At 36.2% G+C, this 20,719-nt stretch overlaps 1 protein-coding gene across 5 annotated transcripts in view; it reads left to right on the top strand.

Annotated features, from left to right (window-relative positions):
- The window catches only part of MME (membrane metalloendopeptidase), a 103,790-nt gene extending 84,980 nt beyond the window's left edge, over nucleotides 1-18,810 (top strand). For all 5 annotated transcript variants that reach the window (XM_087725339.1, XM_014053032.2, XM_014053033.2 and 2 more), the window contains exons 17-23: nucleotides 2,686-2,744; nucleotides 6,256-6,375; nucleotides 9,484-9,617; nucleotides 11,833-11,898; nucleotides 14,468-14,563; nucleotides 15,942-16,018; nucleotides 17,601-18,810. In XM_087725339.1, the coding sequence (XP_087581465.1) occupies nucleotides 2,686-2,744; nucleotides 6,256-6,375; nucleotides 9,484-9,617; nucleotides 11,833-11,898; nucleotides 14,468-14,563; nucleotides 15,942-16,018; nucleotides 17,601-17,700 (652 nt within the window). In that variant the 3' untranslated portion in view covers nucleotides 17,701-18,810. The remainder of the gene's footprint in view (nucleotides 1-2,685; nucleotides 2,745-6,255; nucleotides 6,376-9,483; nucleotides 9,618-11,832; nucleotides 11,899-14,467; nucleotides 14,564-15,941; nucleotides 16,019-17,600) is intronic.
- Nucleotides 18,811-20,719: the final 1,909 nt, after the last annotated feature.

Raw genomic sequence — 20,719 nt, 5'->3', positions numbered from 1 at the left:
AATCAGCTTTTGACAAATGATGTGATATGCATCTAGACAACATAAGTGACCTGTAGAATAGTGATAATGCATCAATTCACCAAAGAACGCTTGCATTTATGGTACAACAATGGAAACTATGATAAATAAGTATTAATAGTACTGATATGCATAGGAGCAAATAGAATAAGTCCAAAATGTTTCTGAGGATAAAATATAACCTTGAGTATTTCTTATATGAAACATGTCATATAGAATTAAGTGTATGAAACCAATACTACAATTGCAAACTACCAAGTTAGTCAAACACTTTCTACAATGGAAAAACGAGTTTGTTACCTCGATTAGGAGAAGATTGAAATTCACCTACATTAGTTTCTATGCAGGCCAGGGGAATAAACAATAGTAATCCAAAGAATGCTTATTCATGGTCGATTAATTGAAAGTAAGCCAATAAAAATGTTTATTATGAAAAAATAGTATAACTAGGTTGAAATAATAGCTAAATTGCTCTTGTATTTGGTTTATCTTAATATGGCACAATTTACTCAGCAATTAACCAGGGAGAATATTGCTTATTCTTCTAAGTACAGTGCATCTTTAAAACATATTTGTCAATATGACTTTCATGTAATTCCCTAATTATGTATACATTTAAGTTACTTTATTTCATAAGTAATCCTAAAACAAAGAATTGTGAGCAATGTTGATTCAGTTCCAAGATATTTGTTGAACATATTAAAAATAATTCAGGTCAAAATTCCATCTTTAGGGCCTAGTCCTTCTCTTCCATTAATATACAGGTGAAAATAAAAAAAAATTAGAATATCATGCAAAGCAAGATAGTTCAAGCTGTGATTTGTCATAATTGTGATGATTACGGCTTACAGCTCATGAAAACCCCAAATCCACAATCTCAGAAAATTAGAATATTGTGAAAAGGTGCGATATTCTAGGCTCAAAAGAGTCCCACTCTAATCAGCTAATTAAACCATAACACCTGCAAACGATTCCTGAGCCTTTAAATGGTCTCTCAGTCTGGTTCAGTAGGAATCACAATCGTGGGAAAGACTGCTGATCTGACAGTTGTGCAGAAAACCATCATTGACACCTCCCATAAGGAGAGAAAGCCTCAAAAGATAATTGCAAAAGAAGTTGTATGTTCCCAAAGTGCTGTATCAAAGCACATTAATAGAAAGTTATGTGGAAGGGAAAGTGTGGAAGAAAAAGGTGCACAAGCAGCAGGGATGACTGCAACCTGGAGAGGATTGCTAGGAAAAGGCCATTTAAAAGTCCACTCCTTTCACAAGGAGTGGACTGAGGCTGGAGTCCCTGCATCAAGAGCCACCACAAACAGATGGATCCTGGACATGGGCTTCAAATGTTGTATTCCTCTTGTCAAGCCACTCCTGAACAACAAACAACATCAGAAGTGTCTTACCTGGGCTAAAGAAAAACTGTTGCTCAGTGGTCCAAAGTCCTCTTTTCTGATGAGAGCAACTTTTGCATCTCATTTGGAAACCAAAGACACAGAGTATGAAGGACGAATGGAGAGGCACACACTGCAAGATGCTTGAATTCCAATGTGAAGTTTCCACAGTCTGTGTTGATTTGGGGAGCCATGTCATTTGCTGGTGTTGGTCCACTGTGCTTCATTAAGTCCAGGGTCAACACAGCCGTCTACCAGGAGATTTTGGAGCACTTCATGCTTCCTTCCATAGACGAGCTTTATGGGGATGCTGACTTCATTTTCCAGCAGGACTTGGCACCTGCCCACACTGCCAAAAGCACCTGGTTCAATGACCATGGGATTACTGTGCTTGATTGGCCAGCAAACTTGCCTGACCTGAACCCCATGGAGAATCTATGGGGAATTGCCAAGAGAAAAATGGGAGACATGAGACCGAACAATACGGAAGAGCTGAAGGCCGCTATTGAAGCATCCTGGTCTCCCATAACACCTCAGCAGTGCCACAGGCTGATAGCTTCCATGCCATGCTGCATTGAGGAAGTAATTGCTGCAAAAGGGGCCCAAACCAAGTACTGAGTACATATGCATGCTTATACTTTTCAGAGGTCCGATATTGTTCTAAGTATAATCCTTGTTTTATTGATTGCATGTAATATTCTAATTTTCTGAGATTGTGGATTTGGGGTTTTCATGAGCTGTAAGCCATAATCATCACAATTATGACAAATCACAGCTTGAACTATCTTGCTTTGCATGTAATGAGTCTATCTCATATATTAGTTTCACCTTTTAAGTTGCATTACTGAAATAAATGAACTTTTGCACAATATTCTAATTTTTCGAGTTTCACCTGTAATGGAAAGCTAACAGATTTATATGGTACTACATACATGCAGGAGTGCCTTAGGAAAAACAGAAGAGCTCAAGGTTCATTGCAGGCTTACATCATAAACATTAGCTTGTGGTTTATTTCATCTCAGTGAAAAAAATTGAAAGATTTGCTGCAAATTGATCCAATCTAACATCCCAGCCAAGCTAACAAACAAGCCCCCTAGGAAATAAAATGCTATGCAAAGCTGAAGCCTTGTCATGGTTTTTCTTTCAGTCGGCAGAAGTATGCCATTTATGTTTTTTTAATAATGTCCAGATTTAGAGGAATTAAAATCTATTGGGTTTCCTCCCCCCCCCTGGATGTCAACTTTAACGTTTTCATGCATTCATTAATTTTTCTGCAGATGGATAACTGGAGCTGCTATTGTCAATGCATTTTATTCACCTAGCAGAAATCAAATTGGTAAGTGAAAATTGCTTAATCTAGCCTTTCCTACCTGCTACCCTCCAGATGGTCTGTCTAAAATTGCACCCAATCAAGCACATGAGGAGGCTTGGAAGAAGCTGGTCTAATCACTTAGGAAGGTGAAAGTTATATTTAGCCTCCTATCAAATCCCAGCTTCATATGGATCATGATTGGGTCAGGATTTGGAATTTATCTCCTTTCTATCTGCTCGTTTATACTTTCTATAATGAAGCTCAGATGCTATTACATGCTTTTTGGACATCTCATGTTTTTAACCAGAAGCTCCATAACTTGCTATGTAGAATCCAGTTCTTATCTGAGGTGTTTTTTATAACCTTTCCCTCTTTTGTGATTTACTTTGGCTACTTGCTTTAAAGGTCTGGGCTGGAAAGGAAATGTCTATTTAATTCTGTTTTCCTTTGGAAATTGTGAAATATCAACCTGATAGATTCAACTGAGGAAAAAAAAACAATTGGAAGGGAGAGACCTTTCCAAGAACATTGGTTTCATTTCTCATGTTAGAGGAAGGCAATCCTTTTTAGCCTAAAGGCAGCATTAAAAAAAAATTGTAGAAAAATAACATTCCCAAATGAAAATGGGACTGAAAATCTGGAAGCTGCTTTATGCAGGAGAGTTGGGAGCTTAATAGTATTCAGACCATTTCCAACTTCTTTGTATGTAAAAAAAAAAAAAAAGGTTGAAAACTAGTGATATTGCTACTCCCATTTCAGCAACCGAATCTTTGAATGTTTTGAGTTTGTTTAGCCCTATTTTAATGAAACAAATTTAGAAGAGCTAATGCTGTTATATAATCACAATGATTGATGTTATTACCTCAATCTTCAAAGATACCCTGAAAATTGTAAAATGCCTTTTATAAGCCAATGAGTAGTTTCTAAAAAGAAATGATTAACTAGGGATGGGTGTTTTATCCAAAATTACCTCACAAGTGTGACATCAAGAAATTGAAAATTAAAATTTAATACTAATTAGTCAACTGAAAAGAACTATTTTCACCAGTGGCACTTGGGGGGGAGGAAGAAAGAATTATCAATTTCATCCAAATGTATCCTTATAATTTGTTTTGAAGGAAGCTGAAAAGAAAAAAAACAGAAGATGAGAAAATTCCATAAATGGACTTTTACTTGAGTGAAATTAAATTTTGCCATAGTAAATTCATTACAGAGGCAATATTAAAATTCCATACTTCACTTCAGTTTGTAAAGAGTATTTTCAAAGTCTTCAGAGTAGAGAAAGATGGAAAATTTTAAAAACAATTCCCATGGATTGAAAACATACCGTATTGTTCGGAGTATAAGACGCACCTTTTCCCTCAAAAAAGAGGCTGAAAATCTGGATGCATCTTATACACTGAATACAGCATGTTTTTGCCTCCTGAAACTCCACCCCCTTCACCAAAATGGCTGTGCAGAGCCTGTAGAAGGCTTTCAGAGAGCTCCTGGGGGCTGGAAAAGGCAGAAATGAGCGAAAAACAGCATGTTTTTTACACACACACACCAGCCCCCAGCAGCACTCTACAAGCCTCCTAAGGGCTATTCATGTCCTTTAAAAAAAAAACGGGCCCATTTTTGCAAAAAAAACGGGCCCATTTTTGCAAAAAAATGGGCCGTTTTTGGGAGGTTTGCAGAGTGCAAAAACTTTTTTTAAGAAAATTTCCTCTTCAAAACCTTGCTGTGTCTTATACTCCAATGCATCTTATACTCCGAAAAATATGGTACTTTATTCATATACACATTTATGTATCAGAACCACAAATGTGGCATATAACTTACCACATCATCTAAACTTTACAGTCATACCTAAAGTACCAGTTAAATCAGAAGTTAGGCTTGTGATATTTTAAAATGAATATGTTTTCATTTAAAACATTCGTTTTCGTTTAACTCTCGGTTAGAGTTCTCTAATTTATTAAGATTGTTTTGAATTTTGTTTCTGCTTTTGAGAAGATTAGGTCTCCTTCCTAGTTTTGTTTCATCTTCATAAACATTCCCTCCACTTCTTCCAATTCCATTAAAAATATTGAACACTATGGAATAAAAATTTCCCACTCACATTTGATAAGGAGCCAATAATGAGCAGTGTCTGCTATGGTGTTTTGCTCTTCATTTCATACTTAATTAGTATGACTAATTAAGTATGAAATGCTTTGTCAAATGTTTTGCTAAAATCAAGATATATTATGTTCACAGCTAAAATCAAGATATATTATGTTCATAAACTACCTGCTTAAAAAGTAGATTTAACACACGTTGCCTACTTAAAAATGAAATTATAAACCAAGTTTTAATAGTTCAGTTGAGGGAACAAGTGTCTGTTACTTCCAAATATCCATTAAATTGAATATTGCATCATATGGTGATTTGCTTAATAACATAATTGAGCAAGTGATGTAAATTGACCTAAATGTTTATTGTGGCATCATTACATAAGTGACATAACTTACCACAAATGTAGATGCAAGAGACTTGTCTATTATTTGAAGGGGGAGTATGTCCTATCTGAAATAGTTCCACTTAATCTGACATTCACTCAATTATAGGCAGTTAAAATCTTTTTGTAGATTTCTCTTGCTTTGGATGTTTATTACGCACAATCCTTTTTTCAGACAGCTTATAAATTGGTTGCTTTATAATACTCCATAGAATCTTCTAGTATTCAATGATCTAGTCTCATTCTCATGCTTATAGTCTGTAGATCCTTAGAGCCTTGATGGCACAGTAGTTAGAATGCAGTACTGCAAGCTACTTCTGCTGCCTGCTGGCTGCCTGCAATTTGGCAGTTTGAATCTTACCAGGCTCAAGGTTGACTCAGTCTTCCATCCTTCCCGAGATCAGTAAAATGAGGACCCAGATTGTTGGGGCAATAGACTGACTCTGTAAACCGCTTAGAGAGGGCTGCAAAGCACTGTGAAGTGGTATATAAGTCTAAGCGCTATTGCTATTTTATTTGCCCCCTGTTTTGAAGACAGGGACAATATTTAACCTTCTCTAGTCTTTAGTGCTGAACTCATTTTCCAGATTTCCTCAAAGATAATACTTAGAGGTTCAGTCATATCACTGGCAAATCACTTCATATTATAACATAATGTGTTTGTCATACATATATAAAGTCATTCAAGATCACTGTGTATCTATTAAACTGAAATATAATCCTTCTCCTTCAACCCTTCTTTCCATTGTTCAATCCTCTCCTTAGACAAAACTTAGGCAAAATAGAAGTTGAGTAGCAATGTTCTTTCTTTGTTAACAGTATTCTTTATGCCATCTTTAATTTCTGTTAGGTGACATACGTAGCAATTGACAGGATCAAGAGCAAGCCATTATACATTTATATCTTGCTATAATGAAAATGACTTTCAGATGGATGTAAGCACAATGTAAAAAGAGCAATAACTGAATTTGATCTCTAGTTATTTCCTTGCTGAAATTTATTCTACTTTAAAGTTCTGCAGGTATACAGGATACTAATACTCATCTTTCTGTATAGTTTTTCCTGCAGGGATTTTGCAGGCACCCTTCTTTAGTGCATCACAGCCTAAGTCCCTGAATTTTGGTGGAATTGGCATGGTCATTGGACATGAAATCACCCATGGCTTTGATGACAATGGTAAGACCCAAAAAAAAAACACCCCCAAACACAATTTCATAAATGTTGTACATTCAAGGGAAAAATATTGCTTTTTTTCCCAATAACATTTGCACTAGAGGAAAAAAGTTCACCAATTGTGTGAGTGAGTGCGTGAGTGGTTGAGTGATCGGATTTATATCCTGCCTTTTTCTTTCCAAATTGAAACTCATTTATCTACCTTCCTACATTCTATTCCCACAACTAGCTTATATGGTAAATTGGACTAAGAAATAATAACTGGCTCCAAAGCAGTTTCAGTGAATGAGGGTAGACTAGAATGACTAGAACGTCCCTATGCCTGATCCAACATCTTAACCACCTTGCTACATTACAGTGTTAACTTTGCCTATTATTATACGGTAAGTGTCTACTCATGTGTATTTCCCTTTTGCCTGTCAAATGAGCACCAAAGAAACAAATTACCATGTTTCTTGGAAACCCTTTCATTATATTAAAATGCCAATCAACTAACACATGAGGGCTCATGTGGTGGCACAGTGGTTAGACTGCAGTACTGCTGCAGGCTAGTTCTGTTGACTGCCAGGGGTTTGATCCTCACTGGCTTAAGGTTGATTCAGCCTTCCATCCTTGGGATGTTGGTAAAATGAGGACTCAGATTGTTGGGAGCAATATGCTGACTCTGTAAACTGCTTAGAGAGGGCTCTTTGAAGCGGTACATAAGCCTAAGTGATATTGCTATTGCTATACAAAACATCATATCAAGGACATTGGTTGCAGTTAGGAATTCATAATAAAGGAACTTATTGAAATGTTAGTCCTGTCATTCAAACATTCCTATACATCTAAATATGCGTCCAGACACTTATACCTTACTAATCGCAATTGGGACTGGAAACTCCATCATTAAGTAGCACAATTAGTAAATGAGGTAACATGTGGTCATGCCAACTTACAATATCCATTCTGGCTGTAGCCATTAAGCGAGTCACTGTGAGTCATTAAGTGTGAAATCACATAACCATAACTTGCGACTTCCTGCTGGCTTTCCCATTGACTTTGCATATTGGAAGCCAGCTATGAAGGTTGCAAATGGTGATGCTGTGACCATGGGATACTGCAGCCATCATCACTATGTGCCAGTTGTCAACCGTCTGAATTCCTATCACATAACTGGAGATACTGCAGTGATCCCAATTTTAAGGACTGATCATAAGTCTCCCTTTTCAGCATTGTCGTAACTTTGAATGGTCACTGAAAGAATGGTCAAGAAGTGAGGTCTACCTGGGTTTACATCTGGCCATAATTAGGGATAATATAAAAATTGACATATTTAGACATATTTAATCCTAGCATTGCATGATACTTTTTTATGAAGCAGTGGGGAACCAGCAGAAGGCTATTTCTGCTGGTCATTAGATGTACAAGCAGATGGAAGTTTAGGGGAGACTATTTAATCCAAATACTCTTCTATCTGAAGCCTGAAAACTCTCTGGGATAAGATTAAGACAATGGAAGGATAAATATTCTATGTTTCAAATCTGTGGACTCTTGGAAAGGGTGAAAGCATCACTCATTCTCTTAACAACCGAATTAGTTAACTACTATTAGATACTTGGATATATGTTGCATCACTGAAAGGCATGCTGGCAGAATACTTTGACAATGAGTCAGAATGATAATGTACATAAGAACTAGGTGTGGTTTGGATAATTCAAAAGGAAATGCACATAAGCATCTTTAGTGGGCAAAACACATGGTGAAGTTGCATAAACAGAAGGATACAATCAAGATCATGTGAAGTGTTAATACCACTTTATAATGCCTTGGTAAGGCCACACTTGGAATACTGCATTCAGTTTTTGTCACCACAATGTAGAAAAGATGTGGAGACTCTAGAAAGAGTGCAGAGAACAGCAACAAAGATGATTATAGGACTGGAGGCTAAAACATATGAAGAACAGTTGCAGGAACTGGATATGTCTAGTTTAATAGAAAGAAGGACTAGGGGAGACATGATAGCAGTGTTTCAATATCTCAAGGGCTGCCACAAAGAAAAGGGAGTCAAACTATTCTCCAAAGCACCTGAAGGCAGAACAAGAAGCAATGGGTGGAAACTAATCAAGGAGAGAAGCAACTTAGAACTGAGGAGAAATTTCCTGACAGTTAGAGCAATTAATCAGTGGAACAGCTTCCAGACGTTGTGAATGCCCCAACACTGGAAGTCTTTAGGAAGATGTTGGATAGCCATTTGTCTGAAACAGTATAGGGTTTCCTGCCTAGGCAGGGGGTTGGACTAGAACACCTGTACAATACAATGGCACTGCCATTTCTGTTCTTTATGTACCTGAAGGTAATTTCACAACACAAATGCAAAAGATTGGGGCTTATGTCACCTTATTACTATACAGGTTTTTCATTTTGGTTTCATTATAGATAGGAATAGATACCTTTTTCCTAATACATTTTCCGTGTAATTCTTCCTCCTTTTCCAAGCTGGAACTTATTTATTGATGCAAGGTGAACTTGAAAATGGGTGCAGCAGGACAGAAAACAAGTTACTTGTTTAATACAGAAAAAGGATGTGGCACAAGTCACAGCTCATGGAGGTAGTGCTCAACTTATGACCATCTCTTTGAAGTTAAAAAAGTGACCTGTGACTGGTCCTTATGACCATCGTAGCATTCCTATGGTCACATGATGATGAATCAGGTGTTTGGCAAGCGGCTTGCAAGTATGAAGTTCGCAGCATCCCGCAGTCATGTGATCACCATTTGTCACCTTTTCACTTGGCTTCCAAGAAGCAAAGTCAATGAGAAAAGCCATAGTTGTGTAAGAACAATGGCAAAATAGGTTGCAAAATTGGGTAGGGTCACATAATAACTCATTTAATAACCCATCACTTAGCGAAAGACATTCTGGTCCCAAATGTGAACATAAATTGAGATCTACCTGCACAGCTATTCCTACTTTGCATATATTGGATCTTACCTTGAACTCTTTAGGAAAGTTTTCTAAAAGAAACCTTACACTCTTGGCATATTTAACTGTGATGTAATGCCATTTTTATTATCTATGTCTTTCTAATTGTTATTTATGCATATTTCATTTGTTTATATGTTATATCAGGTAGAAATTTTAATGCAGAAGGGGACCTCGTAGACTGGTGGACTCAAGAATCTGCAAAAAATTTTAAAAATCAATCTCAGTGCATGATACATCAGTATGGGAATTTTTCATGGGATCTAGCTGGTGGACAAAACGTATGTGTTTTTTTTTAATATAAAATTTATCATGTATATTTTGGGTGTGCCCTTTTATTTCATTATGCAACAAAGCATATATAATTAGGGGAACAGTTCTTGGAAGAATGGATTTCTGTTCAGTAAATCTAAACATTTGTGTCACCTTTCAAATTGATTCTCAAATTTGTTTCCTGAAAGATAAATTCAACATTTGGATGGTTGCCACTTCTAAAGGTTCATCTGCTAGAATTCAAAGATAGCATAGAAGAATGGACTCTGGTTTGAACATAATATTAAACTGATGCAGACTGGGATTGTCAGGGAGATTGGCATACAAATCTGAAATATGGATCGATACACACATACAGACACAATCCAAACTTTTAGTTCCAAGTTCTTCTGCCCTTATCAGCTCACATTCCTGAAAGGAGAAGATGGAAGCTTGTTTGCTTTTAAACGAACACAAGCTTTATCGGAACTGTAGAACTCCTGCTTTATTGCAACTGTGTTGTTTTTTTTAAACTAGTTTGAGCCTTATTTGTTAGCCTAACTTAACTTTGGTCTTTGGTTAACTGGCATAACTGGACATAGAGAGCCGAGGTGGCGCAGTGGTTAGAGTGCAGTACTGCAGGCCACTTCAGCTGACTGCTATCTGCAGTTCGGCGGTTCAAATCTTACCGGCTCAAGGTTGACTTAGCCTTCCATCCTTCCGAGGTGGGTGAAATGAGGACCCAGACTGTGGGGGCGATATGCTGACTCTGTAAACTGCTTAGAGAGGGCTGAAAGCCCTATGAAGCAGTATATAAGTCTAACTGCTATTGCTATTGCTATTTTTGTCCAGACACCATTATTGTCTAATGTTCATAATTTTTTTAAGATTAAGATTTAAAATACATGTTTTTATGTATTACATGTAGATTGTATGTAATTTAAAGAATTTATTATATATAATGCAGCTGTAATTTAAAAATACTTAAATACGAAAGTGCTCAGGCATTTTGATTTTACGTCTGCTCTACCTTGGAGGCTTTTAAAGTTTTAAACAGGTCAAATGCAGGGTTCAAATTTGAAAAATGTACCACCAGGTTTAGCTCTCAAACATGCTATGATTAATTAAATATAAATTTTTCAAGCTTCTCTGCAACGTAACATGGAAACGTAAAGTGGAAAAAAGAAAATTTTGCTAACATGGGCAACGCAGAGAGTCCTAGGACTGTGTGCACGCTCTGATCTGTTCATCTTGCTTTGTTTTGCAATTTTAGATAAAAATCAGAGACATCATTTTCTACAATTTTCTCACAAAACATGGATAGTAAGTCCAAAATTGGCTTAATATATTTTTATTTTAAAAAAAATATTTCCCCCGATTTTCCCCCTTCTACACACAAAAGACTCCAGCAAGCAAGAATCAAATCCTACCCCTACCTTCATATACAGGAAAGCCTTATCTGCTTTCTATCATAAGCTCACCTTTATGCCTCCCTTTTATTACCAAAAGTGGGTTACCTTTCAGATTAGTAGAGAATCAAAGTATCAGCAGTTCAATCAAATAAGGGCTATTCATTTCGGTTACCTGGAATTTCACTTCATCTAAATATATTACACAACTATACTGTTTTCCCTACAGTAGAAAATATTGATCAATTATTTATGCTTATATGCTCTTAAGAGTTGGGGTCTTTTATTATAGGAATATGTAAATAGAACAAATACGTATTCTCAAGGCAACAATGTTAAGTTCCATCATTTTCATTCCATTAGCAGCCTATAAAGGTCAATCTCTGCACTTAAATAGAGTTTTTATTTTGAAATTCAAACTCCTTCATTGTGGCTACACAGTAACCACATATCCTTATGGAAATTGCTGGTGATCGACTTCAAGAACCATAATAGCCATTTCCCAAAATTCAGCTTGAGATCTATATATTTTATACAAGCAAAGGACCAATTTTTATAGAAAATGGAATATAGGAAGAAGGAAAATATACATGTTATGAAGAATTTGAACCAGGTGTGCAATAGATGATGTTACAGACCTTCCTTTTATAAAAATCAATAATGAAACATTTCCCTTTAGATTTCATAATTTTTATTCCATTTTAACCTTGAAAGGTATTCATTATTCTTTTTGGAACTTGATCATTTTTAGTTAGTTAGATAGTGAAAAAAATAATATTTTAAAAAAGAAAGCCGGGGTCAGTATTCATTTCTTCATTTTCTTTTTCCCTTTCAGCTCAGTGGAATCAATACTCTTGGTGAAAATATTGCTGATAATGGTGGTATTAGACAAGCATACAGGGTGAGAAATGTCTACTTTCTCTTTCTTCATAACTTAAATGATTATTTCTATATATTCAGAATATATTCATTGAAATACAGGCTTCCAATGGTACTTCTTTGACACAGGTCTGGTTTATTAAACCCCTAAATTTTTTTCCTCCATATAAACTTACATACATCATTTTTAATGCATAGTTGGTGATCGTATCCCTCAATTTTGCTCTGTCTCCAACTTTTCTCTCTTCCTCTCTTCTGTTTCCAAATCTTTCAGAAGCTCTTCACCTCTGATCACTATTATTTTCATTGTATAGTTGTGCAAGTTCTGCATACAATATACTGTAAAATGGGATTTCTGCACTTGCTTCCTCAGTCAGTTGCCCTCCTTAAATGTGGTAATAGATTCATCATCCCCAGCCAGGATAAGAAAGGTAGTACTCTGCAAATCTGCTAAGAATGAATCTGTATGTGTTTAATGGGCCCTCAAAGATACATCACTGCATTATTTCACTAAGCATCTTCTCAACATTCCATCATGCTCTTGTTTCTTAATTTTTAAAAGCTGGTAGGCTGCTTACAGAATTAAGCATACAATTCAGAGTTGTTACTTATAAAAAGTAATCAGTAGATTTGAGGTTTTAAATAATACGTTATAGTAAATTAGGCAAACTGTTGGGAGTTAATTTACTGAAATATCATTTGATGAAATTCTAAATGATATAAAATGAAATGGAAATGGAATAGTAGTAATGGAAAAATACTTCCTGCCTGATATTGCCTTTAAAATCTTAATTAAATGTGTACATATTATCAAGTTAACCAAATGTCTAGGGCTAAGTACATTCCAGCAAGTATCTCACTGTTTTATCCATATAGAGAGATTAAAACTCTTTTATTTTTACATGACATTTTACATTTTAAAAGAATTTTTAATAAGTAAGCCATGATGAGTTTTACCATAATAAAATAGCTAAAGGTTGTAATATTTTGCCTTATTAATTGTATATTTCATACTAGTGCAAAGTGATTCCTATAGGCAATTTTTACTAATGGTAAAAGTTCATTCACACATTCATTCAATGTACTTGCTTTTACATTTAACTTTATACTTTATTGAAGGAGTTGTGGACATCACATTCTACCAGGTGACAAACTGATATGCATAGAGTTGCATAGAGTTGTATTCTTTCTCATTACAGTTCATCATAGGCTGGGGGATCAAATTGGGAAGACAAAGTATAGAAGATTGAATCCAAATTTTGATATATTGGAAGTGTGAGCTGATCTGAAAAAAAACCTGATGGGCATAAAAGTTGTGGCAGAGCTCCACAATACACAAATTTCATTGCCAATTAGAAGAAACTGACATTTTAGAATAGATTGAAACCACTTTATATTTTATGTAGCATGCCAAATTGAGAATGAGGGAGGCAAACTTTCTAAGACTCACAATGAAATTCTCTTGAGAGTGTGACTTCCAGGGGTATTAAGTTGGGTAGGAGTTTTACCATCAATCCTTTAGTGTTTAATCTGGCAAATAGCTTAATATAACAGCCTAAGTAAGCAAGGTTTCCCACAATCTTATTAATATTAGAGGGATGGTATTCACGATGGACATTAAGATGATAAGAAGAAGGTTTTGACATTTTATTCACCTATTGGAACCAGACAGGATGGGCCTTTTAGAAGAACACTACCTTTCAGATTGAAATTTCCAAAGGATTTTGAAACAAGCATAGATAGAAATGGAGTTTGGAGAAATGGCCATTTGATGTATTAAAAGCATTAATGAAATACTCCTGTGGCATTTTCTTCTGGCCACATTATCTATCAGTGTCCAATATGTATGTCTGAATATGTTTGTGTACCAAAATGAGCTGGCAATACAACTGACATAAAAAAAGCACTGACAAAGTTGGTTTACTACTTTCACTCTGATCTATTGAAACAAGGAATGTATGAATGGTGTCTTTGCTGTCTTACATTTGCCTCTCATCATACTAATCAAGCATGGCAGGAAGAGTTCCTGAACTCCACTTGAACATTACCCTCTGCCCATGCTTTTAAAGGAGAGGGAAATAAGGCATTTTAAAAGGAAAAGCTAGCGATCATCCTACCCTGCACCAATTATCTCCTTTTCTGTTTATTAAGTGGACATTGGTAAACCAATGAAATTCCCTTGATTCTTATGATTACTCAGACTTCTTAGACTTCTTTACAATGTATATTTACCTGGGAGCTGAATTCAGAGATGCTTACTTCAGTGGTGGGTTCCTACCAGTTTGGACTGGTTCGGTAGCTTGACGGCCTGGATCACTGGAACCCAGGCCTGCCACGCCCCCGAACCGCTTCTCCCAATGGTGGCATAGGTGCTGCCATCTTGTTTTTGGCTTCTGTGCATGCACAGAGCAATTTTTGTTGAATTGTGCATGCATGCGCACTGCGCACCAAGCATGCGCAGAGCGCATCAAGTGTGCACGAATCTTCCCTGAGTGTACCAGCAGTAGCAGCTACCAGAACTCACCACTGGCTTACTTGTATTGTCTTGTTTCAAAACAGTAAAGTCTTTCCCTTCCCTCTTTATTTGTTAGGCCTATGAGTCTTATGTACAGAAGAATGGAGAAGAGAAACGGCTTCCTGGCATTGACCTGAACCATAAACAACTATTCTTTCTGAATTTTGCACAGGTATTATGCTTGGGCTTGATTGAAAGCTTTGCGAATTATTTTGAGTTACAATTTCACAGTTAAGTTGCAAACAGCAGGCTGGCTCTTCTCCTTCTAATATGAACTGGCAGGATTGCTAAGGAGACTGCCTTCATGGCCGTCAGACCGAGAGGTGTGTGGCCTGTCAGATTAAGTTAATCACTACTCTGTGAATGAATGCATTCTGGAGGTGAGCCAAAGAGGTGAGCCAAGGAAACCAACTTGCCTGTGACCCTCTACTTTGTTTTTAGAGCACTTTGCATCTAGAAGTTGTCTAAGAACTTTTCCGCATTGCAGATTTAAGCAGCTTGATTCCTGTCCATAAACCAGTTGAAAATGAAGCCAATTTAGGATATCCCTTTGAAGATTTCAGTCCTTTCCTTCACTTTGGCCAGAGTGAAGTTTCCTAGCTGTACTGAAGTTCCAATAGTCCATAACTGGTGGCTTCCCCTGGAGGGAAGGAGATTGATCACTGCTCTGAAAACATTCAAGTCCCTTGGGACCAGTGGTGGGATTCAGCCAGTTTGCACATACCCAGGAGAACCGGTTGTTAATTTTCTAAGCAGTTCGGAGAACCGATTGTTGGAAGAAATCTCCTTTTTCTCTACTTTACAGGGCTAATCCTGTAAGGAAAGCAGGCACATTCTGGTGTTTTTCTAGCCTAATCTTTATTGCCCTGCTTACAGAAACTGCCTCTCCAGTTAATCCTTATACATTGTAACAGCTAAGGCCCATCGATGTGAGTGATGTTGAGTTGGCCATAACCACCCAGTCACATGACCACCGAGCCATGCCTACCCAGCTAGTTCTTAGGGCAGAGAACCGGTTGTTAAATTATTTGAATCTCACCACTGCTTGGGGCAGAATAACAAAATGGCAGAATTCCTGTCCTTTTCAAGTTCATAGCTTCATCAGTGAGTTTATTTAAAAAAAAAAGATTAAGTTTTCATCATTCCACTAGCAAAGTTGGAAAAGATAAATGGCTATGGAGGAAAGGGAACTGGAGGGGATGGCACTTTACAATGAGATGCACAGCAGGTAAACCAGACTGTGCCATTTGAGCTGTCATAACTTGAAACATTCAACTTCTGATGAGTAAGAAGAACAGATGGGCAAGGTTGCTTTCCTAGTGATCTGAAGGCAGACAGAGGACATTGTTATGCATCCCTGCTTCAAGAAATGATCGGTAACTCATACTAGCCATGGGGCAAGCTGCTTGTATAGATCAACTACTATATTAATATTCCACACACTGTCTCAATTTCCTATTCCATGTCACAGCTTTGGCCTCAGAAAAATTAAGGAAGCAATTTCAATGAAATCATATTTTCTGCAAACTTTTTTTGTTTTGTTTTCAAAGATATGGTGTGGGACATACAGGCCAGAATATGCTGTCAATTCTATTAAAACTGATGTACACAGCCCTGGCAAATTCAGGTAAGTGTTCAAGCGAACCTTTAAAAACAACACTATTATTTATGTGCAAATCAAAGTATGTCTTCATGCTTTGTAGCAACACAATGTTGTTTTTTCTTTCTTTCTTTCTTTTCCCCTTCCTCATTCAATATTGGCTAGTTTCCTCCTCCCCTCCTTATTCCTGGAACAATTTGCATTCCCAGTGCACTTAATCAAGCAGACATAATTCCCCAAGTGCTTCCTCCTCTCTAGTACAGCCAGTGCCATTCTACTAGTAGCAATAGACAAGGGCATCCTGCAGGGAGGGAGGAATAATAATAATGATGATTATGATGACTAGCAATGTACAGCTACCATATTGACTTTTTTGAATAGGATCAGCACACACAAAGGGACCTCTGGCATAAAGAATATACCATGTAAGTCCATGTCCAAACAAAGTTTTAAGGCGCTGAGCTTATCGATCAGAAAGGTTGGCAGTTCAGCTGTTTGAATCCCTAGTGCCACATAACAGAGTGAGATCCCATTACTTGTCCCAGCTTCTGCCAACCTAGCAGTTCAAAAGCATGTAAAAATGCAAGTAGAAAAAATAGGAACCACCTGGGAAGGTAACAGCGTTCCGTGCGCCTTCGGCGTTTAGTCACGCCAGCCACATAACCACGGAGACATCTTCAGACAACGCTGGCTCTTTGGCTTTGAAACAGAGATGAGCACCACCCCTAGAGTCAGGAACGACTAGCACATATGTGTGAGGGGAACCTTTACCCTTTACCTTTTATAGGAGCTGGGGTGGGGGGAGAGAAAGAGATTTGATGGAACTTAGGCTATCATATTTAAATAACTTTAACATTTTCTCAGCTAGTACAAACGGAGTGTTTGAAAAGTCTATCCATAACAACAGACTCCACACTATTTGAAAAGCAGTATTTTCAGTTCTATTGAATTAAATGGTCTCATGATAGACAATATGTTTATCATACATGAGCCATCAACAAAATTTCAGAAACGGACAAAATGTTTGTTCTGTTTTATATCAGTTTTGAAAGTGAATCATTTTGTTTTATTCATGCTTCATTATGTAATGAAATGTTTCATGAAAACAGCATGAAAATTTTGAAGCTGGCATCATTTTTTAAAAAAATATCTCTCTTAATCTGGAGTGTTTCCAGATTAGATTTCATTTGGAGCAGATCTTTATCCTATTATTGGCAGCATCACGACAAGTTGGGAAAGATCACATCTAATTCTATCTAACTTGGAACATATGTCCAGTTTTTTCCCAGCCAGTTATATTGCAATCCATAGTGCCTGTCTTAGTTTACAAGGGCAGTTTCCTTTCAATTTGGGTCTATTTTATAATCAGGTATCCAATATATGATTTGTGCTCAGGCATCAGAAATGTCACCAGGACTTAAATTGTGCTCAGTACCGCATATGAAATGATAGAAATAAAAGCTAATTTGTGACACATGTGCTAAAAGTCCTAACTTTTAGAAAATGGAAGAAAGCCAGCATGACATTTTTTTTTTCTTCTTAAATGTTGATCTTTCAAAGAGATCCAGCAATACCAAATTGCTTTTTTTGTTTTTTCTTTGCTCTAAAGGGTTCTGGGATCACTGCAGAACAACCTGGAGTTTTCTGAAGCCTTTCAATGTACTGATAAAGATTACATGGATCCTGTGAAAAAGTGTCGTGTTTGGTAACAATGCTGCACGTAGTAGAAGCCAAGAGGAACAAAAATATCTGGAATGTTTTAAGCACAATAGAAGTGACTTTTCTGCAAAAGGGACCATAAGAAGGATATATCAGGTACACTAATAAAGTGGAATTTTTTAAGGAAAGAGAACAAAAAAAAAGCCTTGCTCAGAAAACATCATCCAGCAATTATTCTGATTAAACTAGGAAAACGATAAACTGATCCAAGTAGGAATTTCATTTATTATTTTAATTTTTTTGAAGATCCTTCCTGATTTCCAATCAGCGTTCAGCTTTTACGTTTTAATTTGTCCATTAACATATTGGTTTAAAATAAGTCCCACCAATTTCAGTGGAACTTACTTTCAGGGGTGTGCGCTGAATTTGAACAATCCAAATCACATAAATCAATTCTTAAACTTTGAAAACAGATTGGGGAAAAAAGGAATAGCAAACAATGCAAAAGCTTGAATGTGAAATGTAGTTAAGTGTGAGATTTAGAACCTTTCCCATTTTTCATCACACATTTGTTCTTCAGAAATGGCCTTAGGAGCTTTAGCACAGAAAAATTTGCATGGGCCTTAAGTTAATGTACCCTGAAACCCATTGGAATCTCTATACTTTCTTATAGTGGTAGCAGTTAAATAGAGTCACCCATAACGAATTTGGCTCTCCATGTAGTGTATATCCTTTTTACAAAAGAAGATGTACAAAGTCAGAAATTATGGATGAATGGGGTATGCAATCATACATGTGATGATAATGTGTGCCTATCACAACCTGTTCTATGTGCCATTACTTTTTGGGTTGGAGATTAATTGTAGGCACTGACCCATCACTGGATGAAAGAAAAATAGGCAAGCACTGTTGTCTTTCAATCTAATGTCACCTATTTTTATACTCATAAGTGATGAGTCACAGGGTGAAGGATCTGTTGCTTCTTCTCAATTGTACACTACGTATGGATCTTCTTTTTCTTCCAGATGGAGGCTCTCTATGGGCTCCATTTTAAAACCTCTTCTCTGCCTGTTCTCCTTTCTATTCGGATCTGTGTTCATCAAAACAATCCAAAGACAACTTGATAACTCTATGATAAGGGATTAAACTATTGAACCAAATGTGTTGCTTGTTGCTTTCTAAAGCCAAACAATACTGTAGATAATTTATTAATTTTTTAGCATATCTTATAATTAGTGCAGTTGTAATCAAATTCCTCCATGTTTTTTCTAAGATTTTCCTGTTTTTTCTCAAATTTTGGTCATTTTTTTAAAAAGACAAACATGTTTGTAAAATTATATAACGTATGCTCTTTTATATTTAATTCTGAACTATTCTGGTCCTGAATGGATGCATACCATTGGAATGTCAGGGTACAAGTGTTCTTTAAATGGTTAATTTTCAATACAAAGTCCTTAAGTAAAAGGATGTATTGATATATGGACTGATTCTGAGATAAGCTTTCAAGATAATGAAACAGTGGGATATAAATAATTAATACAAATAATGTTCATGATTGTTCTAAATCAGCAGAATCTTTATTTCAGTAATAATGTTCCATAAGTGGAGATGTATATATTTGGATTAATAATAATAAAAATACTTTAAAATCTGCTGACATGCCCTCCTGCAAACAGAGAAGAAACATATTGCTTCTGATATTGAAGCACACCAAGATTTCCAAAAGAACTGAATAAATACCAGAATACCTCAGATGACTTCACTGAGTCTGCTTCTGAGCATCTAAAGATTTTGTGTGCATTTGAATTTTCACATTTGTCATCTGATGAAGCATTTTGATAATTAAATTTAAGCAACATTTATCTTATTGTATAGAACAGTTGTAATGTGTGTGTTTTTTCTTGAAAAGGGTAACATAGACATGCAAAGACAGACTCTCATTCTGGACCATTAAACTGGTAAAAATATAACTTTTGTAGAGAATCACCGACCTAACCAAATTCAGTATAGCTTTCTTGTGGTTAAAAGAGAATTTTATTCATAGCTACAATGCTACAAAGCTGGCATTTTTATATAAATATATATAAAACATATTCATAGTGATATTATGGCCTTTTTTTCTACACAATTTGGGCAGATTCTTTTTGAGCTTGGTTTTTTGCTTAACATGACAAGCTATATTCTCCAAAAGCATTTAAGATGCATCCATTCTTATGCTTGAACTCTTCTAATCTTCAAAGACATCTCTATCAACTTTGGCATACTCTGATTTTATTAACAATAAATTTATGATATCAAAACAGAGGATCTATTTCCCAGACCATGGAAGTTGCCATGTCTGATATAACCTGGTAATCCATACACTTTTAGCTGCTAAAATGATTGACTTGTTAATAACTTGTTAATAACTGGTTTTAAGATAGGAAACCATTTGTGCTCATTTCTGATATATTCGCCATTTTGGAGTAAAACACACATGCATAGTGTTTTTTTTAAAAAAAATTGAAAGGATTGGAAAACAAAGATCAATAAAAGAAGAAAAGAGTTAACAAGAAGAATCCTCCTTGATCATGTCAAGAAGGGGACAAGAAACAAGAAACTAAACGAATTGAGGCAGTGTTCATTCCTGTTCTGATAACAGCCTTTTGGTGATCATAATGTGCTAAACCTGCAGAGTGGAGGAATGTCACTTGAAGACCCTAAAATATTTCCTTGATTGCTGCTTCTTAGAAGTCAAATAAATGTTTAATCTCATCCATTTTGATTCCAACCAAGAATGCTTAGAAAATTAGAGCTCTAATAGCCTTATATGTTCCATTAGATGAACCCAATTCTTTACAGTTTCAAAGTGTTGCTACATCAATTAGTACTAAATTAACGAGACAATCTTCGGAATCCCAAGAATCTGCTCCCATTTTTCTGAGACATACTGAGGATTGGGGATCAAAAAGCATCTGTTGAAATACATTTAATGAAACCTTCTGAAATAAATTGAATAGTGAGAACTTCTCTTTTTCTTTCATCCCAATTTCTAAACAGTTTGATTTAACTTTATTCCACATGATATAT

The sequence above is a fragment of the Thamnophis sirtalis genome, unplaced genomic scaffold, assembly GCF_051295495.1.
Source record: "Thamnophis sirtalis isolate CommonGarterSnake01/CBP01778 unplaced genomic scaffold, rThaSir2_p1.2 scaffold_11, whole genome shotgun sequence".
NCBI lineage: Eukaryota > Metazoa > Chordata > Lepidosauria > Squamata > Natricidae > Thamnophis > Thamnophis sirtalis.
The sequence above is the reverse complement of the archived record's forward strand: the minus strand, read 5'-3'. Positions and strand labels throughout refer to the sequence as shown.